Source organism: Panthera leo, chromosome B1 (genome assembly GCF_018350215.1).
Source record: "Panthera leo isolate Ple1 chromosome B1, P.leo_Ple1_pat1.1, whole genome shotgun sequence".
NCBI classification, from domain to species: domain Eukaryota; kingdom Metazoa; phylum Chordata; class Mammalia; order Carnivora; family Felidae; genus Panthera; species Panthera leo.
In genome coordinates this window covers 14,320,296-14,336,751 of record NC_056682.1, presented here as the reverse complement: position 1 = coordinate 14,336,751, position 16,456 = coordinate 14,320,296, and the positions used below count along the sequence as shown (strand labels likewise).

Below are 16,456 nucleotides of genomic sequence, written 5' to 3'. Positions count from 1 at the left end.
ACAGCACATACTGGAATATGAGAAGTAGATAGAAAGGGTTTTTTTTTTTTTTTTTTTTTTTTTTTTTTTTTTTACTTTTAGACAGAAGAAGTTGTAGAAGGAAAGGAAAAAGATGAACAAAATAATGTTTTCTGGACAAAGATGGAAGTAGTTCCACAGTTTCTGGTTTTAGTTTAAAAAAAAAAAACACAAAAAAAACTGCCATCTTAAGCTGGCCCTGCATATACAACGTACTTGTGATTTTCCCCCACCGTCTGCACTTCCCATAGATGTAACATCAGCTTTAACCACAAAACCATACACAACTGTCTCAGCGTACTAGAAAATTAATCATCAAAATGCTAAATAAGCATGATATTATTAGCTTCATTAAGCACAGAAAACAGAGGCTGGAGGAGAAAACAGGTTTCAGGGAAATACAACCCGCCTCTTTACGTACTCAGAATTGAGGAAGAAAAGCATTTTCAACATATGCACAAACCCTCGAGATCTACCCTCTCATCAGCATCGCTAGTAACTTTAAAATAAAACCCCAAATGGTAATAGGCCAGCAATGCAACCAAGTGGGAAAGAACCAATGTCTTAAGTTCTGATGTGACTGACTTAACAACAGAACTGGGAGCGACGACTTAATGAAGGAAAGAAACGCACCTGTTACTTGCGTGATCGGGCATTAGGTGGGTCTTGAATTTTATTTGGAAAGAGCACACCAAATCTGGGGAACGAGACATGATGAAGATTTCTGGGGACACCCAGGGGAGAGAAGAGCTGTGTATAAACTCCAGATGGAATAAACTGTTAGCAGCAAAAGTAAAGCGAAAGTTCAAGCTGATCCAGGGGAAGCCAAGTGGAGCCCCAGAGAACCCAGGGCATGAGGCGTGGTTCTCCAAAATTAATTCTGAGTTACGGCCATTCTCCTTCAGAACACCAGATACAGAACGCTCTTTGTTTACAACAGAGCCCAGGAGTTGTGGCTGCTAAGGGGTTGGTGTGCTCACAGCTGGAGGGCCGCAAACACCATCCACCAGAGGCTTTCACATCACCGGGCCACGAAACCACAAAGCAATCCTCAATCCTTATGGTGGAGGGCAAGGCATGGCCTGGGCACTGAGAAGCAGCCAGAAAGTATACCGGATTTTTCAGAACCTCAGGAAATGTAAAATCTGACAAGGAAAACTTACAAGCATTAAAATCAGCTGAGTGAAATGTTCAGAGAGACTAAGTGACTTGTTCAAACTCACACAGTTAATAATTTGTGGAACAGAGCTTAGTTAGGGTTTTTTTTTTGTTTTGTTTTGTTTTTTCGGTAAATCAAAGAACCCAGTAATAGCAGTAACAGAGGCTATAAAGAGGGAAATTCTGCATTTAGGCAAATCAAACAATTGCTTTGTTAAAGCCAGATAACCTCTAAGAATTTTTGCTAATTACTTTTAAATAATCCTCATCACCAATAATAATGGGTATACTTCAATATCTATCTGATGGTCTTAATAGGAAACTGACATTCTAGCAGGTTCTCAGCTGAACTTTTCATGTTCTTGAGGAGGAACATAAGCTTCTCTGTCACCTACAGGGTGACAATGAAGTTTCTCTCCTGCCAATGTCTTCCCAAATCACAAATCAGTAGCATTCTTAAACTCTTAAAAGGAAAATAATGAAATCAAACAGAGCTGTATGACCCTCCCGCATAAAATGAGCAAGGTGTCCACATTATGAAAACAAGGTGAGCCCGTGCACTGGATGAGGAGGGAGAAGTCTCCTGAACCTTCCACAGAATCACGAAGTACGAAAAGAAAGCACAGGGTTGTAAGGGAATGGAGGGAAATAGAATCTCTCCTTTGTCCTGAAGGCAGTCGCAGGAACAGACACTGCAGCGTCTTCAAGCACCTTAGCAGGAAGTCTTCCCCTCAAATCAAAGGAATTAAAGCTATTTACCTGAGAGCTCAACTACTATTAAGTCCTGTACCTGAGCCGATATCACGACTCCACCTAAGAAGCCAATCTTCCCGCTTGTACTTGTGAGTAAGGATTGGACAAGTTCAAAGCTTCTTTCTTCCAAAAGACAAGGGGGCAATTTCATGCCCACACTTCTCATTAATTCTCCTTTTCCTTCAGCTTTGGGGTGAGGGGGAGACAGCGAGCAGAGGGGGAACTCTGCAACCCTTACATCTAAAAACCCTGAAGAGCAGACCTGGTAAGAAGGCGTGGGGAGCACCCAGCAGATGTCACTATACGAGTAAAGATTAATTCTGGAAAAGAAAATTCTGTTTGCGCCCGCTGACCACCGAACGCTGAAGAGCTCCCCTGTTGTTACCTTCTTTTGGCTTCTTCATACTGTAGGCTCAGCCTGACCTTTTCAGCTAAATTTGATCTACTTCTCACTCCGATCTGGTAAAAAACAAAAGGGAAAAAAGTCAATTAACTCTGCTAATGAATGAAGGTAAACTGCTTTTGTTTCTAGGAAGCACAAGTAATTGGAAAACTAACGAAGATGGTCTTGAAATCAGGAACGCCAGTTAAAAAGGCACTTACTTTCCAGTCTCAGTGGGGGCAAAACATTTCTTTTTAATTCAAGCTTGTCTGTTTTTCAAAGACTTCAACATCATTTTCTCCACACATCAGATTCAAGATAAAAAGTATCATGTCAATGTTTCTGGTATCTTAGAGTTTACGAAGGGAACACAGGTCAATAAAATTTACGAACTGAAACTAATTTCGTCTCCATGAGCCAAAATTTCCATCATTTAGCTTCCAAATGCATGATATTAACTAAACAACTTCAAAAAAATGATTTTTCAAACAGGTAAGTCCTACTGTTGATCTCTGCCTGTTTTATTTTCATGGCACAGAATTCAAGGACGCAGAACAGAATACGCAAACTGGGAACGTACTGAAAAGTAAAGGTCTGCTAAACAGCATCCCAAAGAGAAGGCAAAATAGTTCATAGTTTTCAAAGCCATAGTAAATATTTTCAAATGCTGGGCATAAACCATACATGCATTTTAGTATAAACAACCTTGGATATAAAAAAAAATCTGTTAGCTTTTAAAGGCATATTTTTTTGTTTCTCATCAGCCTCAATGTTTAATTGAAAAGATCTAAATTTCTAAGACTCTAAATTTAATAGGGGAAACTTAAATTTTTATGTGTCTGTAACCTTTCAATAATGTCTCTGAATAAATACGAGAAAGTCTGAGCAAAACCATTCATACGGACAAATCCTGATACGTGTGACATCCAGACAGAAAAGATAAGGCTCTGATTTTTAAAACCAATCTCTGAATATGAAATACTGAACCCACGCGGTTGGAATTCAAACCACCTAGCGAGCACCTGTCCCACTTGCCATCCATGTTGTAATTCAGGCCCATCACGGCCAGCGCTGGGGCCAACCGTTCACGTGGGTAACTTACATCTCCGGAAATGCTGGTTTGTGACCCGGCGTCAAGGGTCTGTCTGGAGAGAGATAAATGGGAGTTCACAGGACTGGACCTCAAATCTGGCTCGGATGTGCCCGTGCTCTGGTCCAAATGGAACCGCTCCCGCAGCTTAGCGAGACTCTGTTCAGGAAACACAAAGTCGTACGTGAAACTTAACATTTAGGATGGCAAGACTCACCCAGCAGGTAAAATTAAATTGAAAGAAGTGATCTCGATAGGAAAAAACCAGCTACTTTAACAGGTATGTATCACTTTAAATTATTGAAAAAATAAGATTAGAACCTAATTTCCCATATACACCCGTGTGACTCTGGAAGTGTGTGAGGTCATAATAAACAGATTATCTTACCTTTCCCAAGCTGGAATTATTCACGCTGTGCTTAATGGCACCTTTACATTTAGTACATACATTTCTTATTTTTAACAATCGAAAAGATTTCTATTTTTAAAATTTATTTATTTTGTAAGGTTTATTTATTTATCTTGAGAGAGAAAAAGAGTCCAAGCGGGAGAGGGCCAGAAAGAGAGGATGAGAGGGAGAATCCCAAGCGGGCTCCACGCTGTTAGTGCAGAACCCCATGTGGGGCTCAAACTCGCCAACCGTGAGATCATGATCTGAGCCAAAACCAAGAGTCGGATGCTTAACGACTGAGCCACCCAGGAGCCCCAAAAAGATCTCTATTTTAAAATGACTCATCTTAACTACTCACTTCATACAGCAGAAATTATGTAAATGTGGAATACCTACAGTGCAATCTCATTTTAGATATAGAAGAAAACTTCCTACTTAGCAGACTTCCGTAATAATGCCATTTTACGTCTGGATGGGACCCAAGAGATTATCTGGTCCTGGTAATGTCAGAGATGAGGAAACTGAGGCCCAGAAGCTGAAGTGCTGGCAGCTGGTCCCAGCCCATCTTTACACTGACTGCATGGCAATGCCAGAGTGATAATGTCTGGTTTTGTAAAGTGAATAATCAACAATGAATGTGCCTGTCGTTGCCACCCGTGTTTAATATACTGAGCTTACTTTCAAGAGAGGATGTGAGCAAGTGAAAGTATTAAGAAAGAGAAAAATCTTAACTAAATTGTTCCCAACCCTCCCCTGGCCCTAACACTAATAAAAATGGTAAGAAGCTCATTATTGCCAACTTTAAGAAAAGGCAGGATTTAATCCTGATATTTACAATTTTTACAATAAAAAATGAGAAGTGTCCCCAAAAAACTAGAAATATCAGAGATCTGACATGTGCCTTTTACCCGGCCTTTTTTATTTTCTTTTTCAAAGGTTCATTTATGCAAAATGTAAATACAAGAGGGATGAGACTTCAACGATCATATCAAATATATCACAGAAAAGAACATAGAAGCCTTTTAGTGACTTTGGGCAAGTCTTTTCTATTTTTTCACCTGTAGAGTGGAAAGAGTAGTATTTTTTCAAGCCTGTCTGGGATGACAGTATACCTTATCAACTTAGTAGGTCATGACTGGTATGTTTTGTGCTGAAAAAGAAGAGACTAGAAAGTCAATTCAGACTGCATTACTAGTATTAACAGCAGGCAAACATCTGTGATATATGGTGTGTGTGTGTGTGTGTGTGTGTGTGTGTGTGTGTGTGTCCAAACATAAAGACATTTGTGTGTGACTGGGTTTTCATGTAGAATGTATCCTTTACTGTGGGTCATGGTCAAAGAGGTCTGAAAGTCATGGAAGCTACCCACCTAATGTCCTTCTTAGCTCTACTCTCGATTTCTGTATCTACTAGTCAATTATTTTATATACTTTAGTAACTGAAAAGGACTCTAATCTTTTAACTTAATCTGGTCTGTTTGTAAATCCAAATTTCTTCGTTACTGGAAGAATCAAAGGTAACCTAAGATGGCTGAATTATAAAGTTCCAACATAAATTTGCTCAAGCTAACTATTAATTTTTTTCCAAAGGACCTCTGATGTGCATTTTAGGAATTACTGTTTTAATCATCAGGATTGCTTTAGAACAAAATAGAAATATATCCAAATAAAGTTTTCTATGTTTCCCATATATGTTTAAAACCACATATTCTGGAGCAAGACTGCATAGGTTTGAACCAAAGTCCTGCCACTCCTAAGCTGTGTGACTTTAAGGAGGCTACTTAACTTTTGTGTCCTGCAATTTCCTTGTCTGTAAGTGAGAACAATACATGCCCAAGGGCTGTTGTCAGAATTAACTGAACTACTTTCATGCAAGGCAGGAGGAAGACTGCCCAGCACACAGTCTACACTTAACAAGGATTCGCCATTATCACTACTGTCTTTTCTATTTGATCTCTTCCTGCAGGTTATTTCAAAATTCCCCAAATGCAAAATTATAGGTACATGTAGAACATGTACCTACATTCCGTTGGCATTTTGAAAACTGACATGAGGTACCTGAATATAGTATTTAAATGCAGAGGTTCTACTAAGAATGCAAACATTGCCACTGGCTCTAACATTTTCCCGAAGACACAGACTGAATCCTTACTCAGAACCCCAAATATCTGAAATACAAAGAATTCTTGGACCTTGTGATCATTATGGGATGGAGGGAAGGTAAGAGAAGGAACAGATATGCTCTTAAAACCTCCCCCCCAAATCTGACTGCACCTGTTGACTATACGTGTTTAAAATGCAGGACACTGATCACTGAATGATTGTTTCTTGTACCCACAAGGCTGGCTCACCTTTGGGCTGAGAACTATGCAGGTTTCACACGGGGATTTTCTGCCACCGGCAGCTTTCCTAGGATGACTAGATGGGCACCCCCAGCTGGGTCGGCATTCCCCACCCCCAGCTGGCACCTCAGAATCACCTAGCGTGGGGCGAAGCTTTTTGAAGCTCCTCACATGCCTTTCCCATACTCCTCAGGGCATATCCTCGACCTGCTGTTGACAGGTGACGTACCCTTTGTGTGTCCCCAGCTGAGGATCACAGTTTAGGTAACCCTGCTTATCTGGTTTCCACATGAAGTTTCAGTGAGTTGCAGGTGCCCCCAAATGCTAATCTCACGTGGACTCCAGGATCCAGCACGTCCTGTCTCAAAAGCCATCCAAAGCCTGCATTCAAACAAGCACATCAGAACCTCGGAACCAACGCGTTCACGGCAGCCTGTTGCCTTGGTGCCCACAAACATCTCCTATGGGAGCAAGTTCTGTGTGAATGAGGCAGGGTGATAAAGGGCCATCCGGATTCCGATGGAGAGCTTCTGCCCCGATAAGAGTTTCTGGGGCCCCAGAAGGTAGCTGTCCGACTTCACAAAATGTTTGTAACATACCTGCATCAGATCTTGTTTTTCTTTTTCTCCTGAGCTGATAGCCTTTCTGATAGATTTCAGTTCAGTTAGAATGGCTTTGGCTTCACTGAGTTCATAGCCACTCTGGCCTCCAGACATTTTCTTATCAATTCTGTGAAAAGAAAAAAGAGAAAGAAAGAAAAGAAAGAAGGAAAGAAGGAAAGAAAGAAAGAAAGAAAGAGGGAAGAAAGAAAGAAAGAAAGAAAGAAAGAAGAAAGGAAGAAAGAAAGAAAGAGGGAAGAAAGAAAGAGGAAAGAAAGAGGGAGGAAAGAAAGAAAGAAAGAAAGAAAGAAAGAAAGAAAGAGAAAGAAGAAAGAAAGGAAAGAAAGAAAGAAAGAAAGAAAGAGAAAGAAGAAAGAAAGGAAAGAAAGAAAGAAAGAAGAAAGCAAAAAGAAAGAAAGAAAAGAAAAGAAAGAAAGAAAGAAAGAGGGAAGAAAGAAAGAAAGAAAGAAGAAGGAAAGAAAGAAAGAAGAAAGGAAGAAAGAAAGAAAGAGGAAAGAAAGAGGGAAGAAAGAAAGAAAGAAAGAGGAAAGAAAGAGGAAAGAAAGAAAGAAAGAAAAAGAAGAAAGAAAGGAAGGAAGAAAGAAGAAAGAAAGAAAGAAGAAAGAGGGAAGAAAGAAAGAAGAAAGAAGAAAGAAAGGAAGGAAGAAGAAAGAAATAAAGAAAGAAAGAAAGAAAGAAAGAAAGAAAGAAAGAAAGAAAGAAAGAAGAAAGAAAAATGTTAAAGACTGTTGACAGAGTACAAGTTACACAAACAGCAGGAGCTGGTTTTTGGACGGTCGTAGTTGGCTGATGACTTTGCGACTTTCTTCCCACATACCGACATCGTGCTTTCAAGCCGACTGTTCTCCCGTTTTCTCTTCCAACCACTCCTAGCTCACACTCCCCCATCGCCCACCTCACGCCCAGTCCATTTCTCAACATTTTCAAGCTCAGTCATTTTGTCTTGAGTCAGTTTGGGCGATCCTTCCACTGGCTGAATTCAAACCTCCTCACGCTAATCCGACCTCCACCCTGAGACAGGTTAAGGCCACCGCGAAAGGATTTAGCAGGACAGAAGTGCCAATAAACTGAACAACTACAGGAAGTGCAGATCCTTCACTGTCGCCTCATCTTACATGCCCTGATGTCTGTGCAAAACCAAGTACGATGCCTAGGAGCTGGTGGGCGATGCATAAACGGGAGTGATTATTATTTATACCAGTGAGAATCCTACATATTTGGATCGTGTGGTTAGTTTCCTGTTGGTTTTCAAATACGTGAAAAATGCTCGTTCTGTTTTATGGCCGTTATGAGTCAAGGTAAAACTGCTTGCCTTGCGGATGAGTTCAAATCTAGGAACCAGGCAGAAGAGCAGAGGTGCTAACGTTGAATAAAGAGTTCTTCCACCAGCTCATCTGTCACCCCTGCAGATCTGCTCACCAAATGTCCTTACAGTTTGCATGGTCACCCTATGTCAGGGGGTTTCAAGTAACCTAATTCTTTGTGCATGAAGGGCCCAACCAAATTACCTAATTCTTTAAAAAAAAAAAAAAAAAGTGGCAGGGGCGCGTGGGTGGCTCAGTCGGTTAAGCGTCCGACTTCGGCTCAGGTCATGACCTCGTGGTCCGTGAGTTCGAGCCCCGCGTCGGGCGCTGTGCTGCTGGCTCGGAGCCTGGAGTCTGTTTCAGATTCTGTGTCTCCCTCTCTCTCTGCCCTTCCCCTGGTCTGCTCTGTCTCTCTCTATCTCAAAAATAAGTAAACGTTAAAAAAAAAATGGTTTAACAGGACCCTCACTATCACTCTCCAGCCACTGATGCTGCCCGGCATTCATTTTGAATACAATTCAGGGTTCACTTGAAGAACATACGGCTATGCTTCTGCCCCACTGGCCAAGAGCTCTCACTCTTGGACATAATTCTTAGTCTTGTCCACAGAGAAATGGCATCCATGAAGCCACAGAAAACTGGCTCTGCGCTCGTTCGGTTTAAAACATGTAATGATGGACATTTTTTTATGTCAGTGTGAAGGGACTAATCTGAAAAAACAAAACAAAAACCAAACAACCACCCACCAATGATGCCATCTTACTCTTCCAAAGTTGACTCGAGCAAGTGCAGTTTGTAGATAACCTACTTCCCCAAGTACTGTTTTAGTATTTTATTGCCGAACAGTCTTAACCTAAGATCAAATAAATTTCATCATCAGGTTGTTCGATAATACAGTACAACCAACGGCATCACTGAATTAAACAGCCGCGTGCGCACGCACACAGTGTTTAGGGTGGGAAGGGACTCTAGAGATCTATTAGTCACACTTCCTCCAAGTAGGAGAAGTAAGACCAGGAAGTTTACCCGACTTTAGCCTTGAGATTGCATAAACACTTAGCTAGTCGGGTCATAATCCTCAAAAGGACAGACTCGGGCTTCGGGCTCTCCTATTACACTTGGAATATTCGATAAAAATCACTGGGGGTACTTTGAATATTGGTGAATTCCATTTCTCTGGGAAAGGATTCATCAGCGAAATTGTTGGCTCCCTTAAGTACTGTATCTACCAACTGAGTAGTTGAGGCAAAAAAACTTATTTTAATTAAAAAAAAAAAACAACCCACAAAGCCCTGAGATTTCATGAAGTAGCTACTAACACAGGACTCTTAAACTGTGTCAAAGGGAATTTCTAAAGCCCAAGTGATTTCTTTCTATTTGTGAAAAACCTTCAGAATCTAACCGCAAAACAGGTCTTGAAGTCACAAATCAACTTTAACATCTGAAAACAAAAAAAGTAGGTGAGCCGTTCTCAGAAATTAACTTTAACACTTAAAAATAAAGGCAGGACTACTTCAAGCCTGCTCATTTACATTTCAGAGAGCTTCAGAACTAGACAAAAATCTCCTGGCTGCCCACTGCTCGCTCAGTTGGGTGCTAAACACGACGAGGACAGGCTATCTCAACTCAGCGCCCACCGCGGAGCTCCTTCTGGGCTTCCTCTCCCTTCTTCTTCCTCCTTTGAACATCTCCGTTCTCCTCTAACTGTTCCTCTTCTTCTCTCCTCAACTCTGCGTCTCCCACCTCTTCTCTCTTTTTCTACCCTAACCGACCATAAAATAAAACCAAACAAAAACCAAACAAAATATGGGCATTATTTGCTGATCTTTAAGACAAACTACTGTGTTTTTTGTTCTTGATTTGAGAAATGCCATTTTATATTCTTCCCTAAACAAAATAAAAAGCAAACAAATGTTTTCCTTTTGTTTTTTTTTCTGTGCACTGTTATTAATTTCCCCTGTGTCTTCGTCTCTCCCGAAAGATAAGAGAGTCCCATTTGCACACCTTCCCTGGCAAATATGTACCCCCTGAGCCAAATTTTCACACAATAGGTATATACTTTTGGCTTGCTCAGTGCTTCATCCATCCCTTCTCATTTGCCACATTTGAGTGGATGCTGCAGGTGGCAAAGTAGAAATGTCCATCTACACATAAGCTCTGCTGTTGCCGAGGCCAAAGTCAACTTTGGGACCACAGACTGAAATGAATAATGTAGAGAATAAAGCTACATTCATTCATCCAGCATGAACTACTGTACCCAGTAAAATGAAAGCCTGAGTTTAAATTATATTATAGCCCCAGATTTGGCAAAAATATTCCATTCTATCGTGAATAAATGAGAGGTGGTAAAGCACGCAGTAGGATTCTATTTACATCTTTTCCTGAAATATATTTTCTGTCAAAACCCCAAGTAAAAGTTCCTTTATAGTATCAGGAATGTGGTTTCTTGGAAAGTATGGTCTCTGGGTTCAATCAATTTTTATCCAATGTTCTAGTAGTATGGTAGTTAACATCTGAATGAAAACAGCTTTATTTTGTCTATAGTTAGGATCAACAAGAGAGGTCTCTGATGTTAGATATCGTATCTTTCTGCCTTTGGTTCAAGGGCTTAGAATCATTGCAAGAGAATGCCTGAATTTCTACAACAGATGTCCATTGTTTTCTTGTGGAATGTTATTGACAGATTCTTAAACATGCCTCAGATTCCTATAAAAATTGCTTGCAAGCAAACTGCTTTAAAACAATACAGCATTGTTATATCAATATAACAAAAACAGCAAAGTTTGGCTAACCTTTAATCCCGGGTGGTGACATGAGTTAGAATTTCACGTGCCTTAAGAATGTTTACCGTATAGCTAAACGTTTTGTGGCACTCTTCAAAGTTTGTGTCCTCTCTCCACTGGCACCACAAAGCCCTCCTTTATGTTGACATGCAATTTACTAAATATCACATCTGTGGCATTCTAGATCTGCTCAGTTTTGAAGGGGGGGGTGCTCTGCAGTCTGCTGAGGTTCTTAGAACACAGCTATACTTGAGAACCACCCGGGGATCTCATAAAATATACCTAGATGGAGACCAAAAATAGGTATTTTATTTTAAACAGATTATTCTAATACGCCGTCAGGTTTGAAAACCACTAGGACAGGAGCATCTGAATGAATAAAACGGTTATGATGACGTGAGTGAGTGGCCAAAAAGAAGACTGAGCCATAAAACCAGTCTCTGAAGCCAAAGTCACGGGACTGGTGGTCAAGAGTCATGACTGGCGTCCTGACGTATAACTCATCGTGCAAACACACAGAACACCCAGCTTGTGGTTTGTCTGGCCAACAAATATACAGGATCTTTCAAAGGGGTAATGCCATCTGCCTTGGGTGGCTACAGAGGGGAGGGCGGGGGAGGAACAAGCAGGCAATCAGGGACTCTCTCTGTAAACACTGCTCCGCGGTTGGCAGAGGGCCCTGTACACAGAGGAGGGAAGTAAAAAACAGTTAAATGCCTTTTGAGGGATCATGCCTTTAATCCTCTCTGCAGTCATGTGGCTGTGAAAACCATCAGCTTCTTGCCTCGCACCAGAGACCCTGTGGTAGGATCGGGAGGGCTGGAAAGTTCGGTGTGCCTGCCAGGCCTTAGCTGGGCCGCACCTCGTCAGCAGGGAGAACAGTGGCTTCTGGGGGCCGGGAATGGGGCGGGAGATCCCAGGTTCTGCTGCCCTCTGTCAGCCATATTTTCCTTAACTTGGCCCAGCCTATCAGACTTGACTACAGAACTGGAAAGGACAGAAGGGACACAGGAAATGAGGAACTCACTCAAGCTCCTCTCGGACAACCTGACTTGCTCCCTGAGGTCAACCCGGGGCTCAGGGCAGCAGAGGCTCACCTCGTGCAGCCGCAGGAGCCCAATGTGGAGGCACTTCCTGTGCCTCGTCCCTTGGTTCCATACCTCAAATTCAGAGCAGGCTGGCAGGTGCCCGGGGCACAAAGTTAACACTCCCACTGGTTTCTTTGGATCTCCGATGACGGATAAAACTTCAGACCTCTTCAACGTGTACAGATTTCCCCCACGATTTTTGTTGGTTGATTGGTTTTCTTTGGTTTCTGGTGCAGAGCTCTGAGCTTTTTACTTCATGTTTCTTGGAGAAATCTCTTATGTAATCTGTACTTCTGTTTTCTTTTTTTTTTAATGTTTATTTGTTTTTGAGATAGAGAGAGACCGAGTGCAAGCGGGGGAGGGGCAGAGAGCGAGGGAGACACAGAATCCGAAGCAGGCTCCAGGCTCCGAGCTGTCAGCACAGAGCCTGACGCGGGGCTCGAACTCACAAACTGCGAGATCATGACCTGAGCCGTAGTCGGACGCCCAACCGACCGAGCCACCCAGGCGCCCCAATGTACTTCTATTTTCTTTGTATTAGTTAGGGGGCTTTCAATTATTCTAAAGTGAATTTCAGTATTTTTATACTCACTGTTGCAATGTCTCAAAGCCTTGTTCTTTATAGAGCAATTCCTGCTTCATCTGTGAGAGTTCTCTCTTCAGCTTTTTAACCTTTTGCGAGACATCAATGTAAATATGAATGTTTGTAAATAAGTAGCAACGCCATTTTAAAAGATTGTCTATTAGCAAGCTATTAAACACACAAACACAGCCATTAGTTTAACATTCAGGCTACCGGTTTTCCCTGGACAGAAGTTCTGTGGAAGGTAGGTTAATGATGTTTAAATTATCAATGATGTGCATTATTACTAACATTTACCCTCACCGTCTTATTTAGCAACATTGCCTACGAGCTGGCGTCATGATGGCCTCCATTTTGTTGTGATCGATAACCAGGAAGGGGAGAGTCAGAACTTGAAACCCCGGCTTCTCTACCCCCAAAAGCGTGTACTCCTCCTTCTCTGCTCTTCTCTCCGCTCCGGGACCACTGGCCATCGCTCCATTTCTCAAACACAACAGGCAGTACCTGCCTCAGCAATCAATAGCTCTTTCCACATGTACTTCTGCCACATGCTGTTCCCTCCGGCTGGAAGGCTTGACTCTTGTCACTCAGGCCTCAGCTCCCAGGTCGCCTTTTCACTCAAATAGGACTTCTCTAACCATCCCACCCATGCCATCACTCTGGTTTATTTAGTTCATGGTATTTCTCAAGCACTGACATTTTCTGTGTTCTTGCTTACTGTCTGTCCCCCAGGGGACATATATCGCACCAGCTAGATCCCAAACTTCTAGAAAAGTACCAGGCACCATGAGAAATAAAACGACAACGACAAAAAATGTGTGATCGATAAACATTTGCCATCAAACTGATACAAGATATATTTTTTTTTCCTGTGGTCCCATATATTCTTGGTAATGACAATGCTAAGATGTAATAGGTCAAAAAAAAGAGCAGAAGCCTGGTTTCATCACAAACTAAAGGTCTTCACGGGGCTGTCAAATTTATTTCCGTATTATAGCCTTAAGTTTTAAGCACATTCTGTTACACAGTATTTCCACGCGCTTTTGAACTATTATTTCCTATTCGGTCTATCCGTTCCACAAATATTTACCGACTTTCCACCATGTCAGGTACTGGGTCTGAAGTGTGACTAAAGCAGACGAGACCTTTGCCTTCATGGGTCCTACAGAACAACAGGGGAGCCAGACGTTGGGCAAATAATCATCTAACGACCTAAGTCTTACCAATTACCACGGGGACATAAAGGAAGGGTTCAGGATACTTCAGGATAAAAAAGAACGATGGGACCTGATTTAGTGAGAAGCTGGATGGAGCCTGTGTGTGGAAAGGCCGGTTAAGCAGAGTGGGTCGGTGGGGCTTCGTTTGGTAAAGGGGGTCCTCAAAAGGTAGGGCTCACGGACAAACCCTAAACTGTGGGAGGAGGGTACTTGGCAAATTTGGGATTTAAAGGATGTTACCATTTGCTGAATTACGGAAGTGTTGCGTAGCATGAGATGGGACTGGAAATGAAAGCCTTATTGTAGAGTCGTGAAGCTATGGGGAAGATTTCTAAACCTTAAGAACAATGAGAGCTGAGGAGGAATTTTAGAGCATGATCTGCTTTATGATTTTTAAGAAACCGCCGTGATGACTCAAGTGATTGGACCAGCGGGGCCAAAAGGGGCCGTTCTACCTGCACCGTGGGCTGGCCTTTGAGCAGTGTATAGAGAGTAGAGCCCAGAGGAAGAATATATTGGGAGGCAGACTCAACAGGACTTGGTGACGGACTCATGTGCAGGGTGAAAGAGACGATGTGCCCAAGATCACTGCCAGGAGTTTTACTTGCCAGGTGGGTGCACGAAGGTGCCTCCCTGGAGGGTGGGACCAGATCCTGGGGTAGGACCGAGGGTGTTTTTTAAGACGTTTAATTTTCCGATACCCATGAAACTTCAAAGGCGATTAGAATATGGAGGCTTGATGTTCAGAAGTGTCTGGACCAGAGACATAAAATTGAAAGTCACTGACATAAAGATGATACTTTAAATGCATGAGAATTAATGAGATCCCCTAGAGAGAGTGCGTATTGAAAACAGAAGAGTTCAGGAACACGCCTCAGGCACCTCCATCACTCAGAAGTCTACTCGAGGAAGGAACAAAACGCACTGTGAGGTCGTGGCAAGAGAAGTTGGAGGGAAAAGAGGGCATCTCGGAAAAGGAGAGAAAAAAAGTCAAGGAGGAGACGAGGCACTATGCAGAATAAAATGACAAGGACAAGAGTTGTGTAAGTCTCCTGTTTGTATACCTAAGGCACAGGGCTTTGGGCATTATGGATATTCAATAATTCATCTGTTGATAAATTACCTGTGGAGCTTATCTGAATGGCTAACAGTCTGTGTCCCACGGCACTTCCATTTTATTAGGGAAAAGGAAAAAACAAATAATGATGTTGCAAGGCCCAATTTAGAACTACAAAGAGAGGTGCAAACAATGCTACCAGAATCCAAAGAACAGGAGTACTTGTGGCTGTCCTCAGAAGCAGGGGACTTTGGAGCTGGATATTTGAAAGTGCTTGAATATTCATCACCAGCAAGGAGCTCATTCACAGCAGATCCTCAAGACTTTCCAGTTGATTCGATTATTATCATGTCAAAAAAGCCATCAGCAATCAATAGCTCTTTCCACATGAACTTCTGCTTCTGACAGCACTCTAAAGAGCTGTTTACCAAAGACTGTAACATTTTTATTTTAAAACAACAACAACCAGAGTTAATCCAAACATCAAGAGCAACTCAAATAGCTTGGCTGAGGCCTGACTTTACCTTTGAAGACACCGTTGATACAAACAATGGTGATGTGGAACCCACTTAGAACAACCAAATTAAAACAATGAGCATATCTCATGGACATAAAATAGCATTCCACTTAAACTCATTTGGACTGCGATGACCCACTCGACCCACTCGTTTTCATTTCTTTCAAAACTTTTCATTCAAAATCTAAAGTTACCTTTTGACCTTTCAGACTCTTCTGTTTAAGTGATGTGAGATTTTATCGTACGTCGTCGAGTGACCAGGATAGAGGAAGTTAAGCTGTGCTTTCTTTCATTCTGCATTATTAATTTTCCCTAAAGTTGGCTCTAAGCCACTGTTTTCATCTTGGGGCGCGGAGGGGGGGGGTGTCCTCTTAGTGAATTACCTAAAGGATTCTTACCTCAGAGTCTCAGTGTTGCATTTTATATTGTAACCTATGAAAAAGCCTGATCCTGTCATAATGACAAGTGAAAACAGGGATTATTTCCAATCAAACATCATTTCCAATTATGTTTGGTTTTAAAAATATGGTCTGAACTAGTTCAACAGCCCTTCTTCTCCGAGAACCTTTGGACATCCTTAACTACTAGAGGATCACAGTGTCTACTCTTTCATTGTCCAGCTCACCCTCAAGGTAAGACATGGAATGTAAACACCAACGTCCTTCAATCACAGCTAAAGGACGAAGCTAACGCTAACTTGGAAATTTAGCACAATGTAGGGAAGCAATGACGAGAGCTACAATTCAGGGGGACTTTATGTATTCCAGGCATTGTGCTAAATATAAATGCCGATTTTAAATCCTCATAACTACTCTATAGATAGTTTTAATTCTTATTTTATAGGTGAGGACTCTCAAACCAAAAAAAGAAGAAGTAAGTAATGTGCTGAAGGTTACACTGCTACCAAAGAGTGGAGAACGATCCGGAACCCAGGAGATGGGTTTTAAAACGAACTGTAATTATACAAGTGTTAGCTATTGATGGCACGGTAATACATTTTGCTAATACAAAAGACAAACTAGAGTTTTGGAAAATGACCCAAATAAAACCTATGGCCCTTATTTACCTTAGAAACTTCATTATTCTTATATCCCCACCAAACTGAACACACGAACAGTCCACAAGCCTTAGGGCCTATGTTTTTTTCTCTTACA

At 41.8% G+C, this 16,456-nt stretch overlaps 1 protein-coding gene across 7 annotated transcripts in view; it reads right to left on the bottom strand.

Annotated features, from left to right (window-relative positions):
- The window catches only part of WWC2 (WW and C2 domain containing 2), a 208,875-nt gene that overhangs the window by 63,067 nt on the left and 129,352 nt on the right, over positions 1-16,456 (bottom strand). For all 7 annotated transcript variants that reach the window (XM_042934236.1, XM_042934235.1, XM_042934230.1 and 4 more), the window contains 4 exons: positions 12,521-12,600; positions 6,733-6,862; positions 3,414-3,560; positions 2,315-2,388 (listed from right to left, as the gene is read on the bottom strand). In XM_042934236.1, the coding sequence (XP_042790170.1) occupies positions 2,315-2,388; positions 3,414-3,560; positions 6,733-6,862; positions 12,521-12,600 (431 nt within the window). The remainder of the gene's footprint in view (positions 1-2,314; positions 2,389-3,413; positions 3,561-6,732; positions 6,863-12,520; positions 12,601-16,456) is intronic.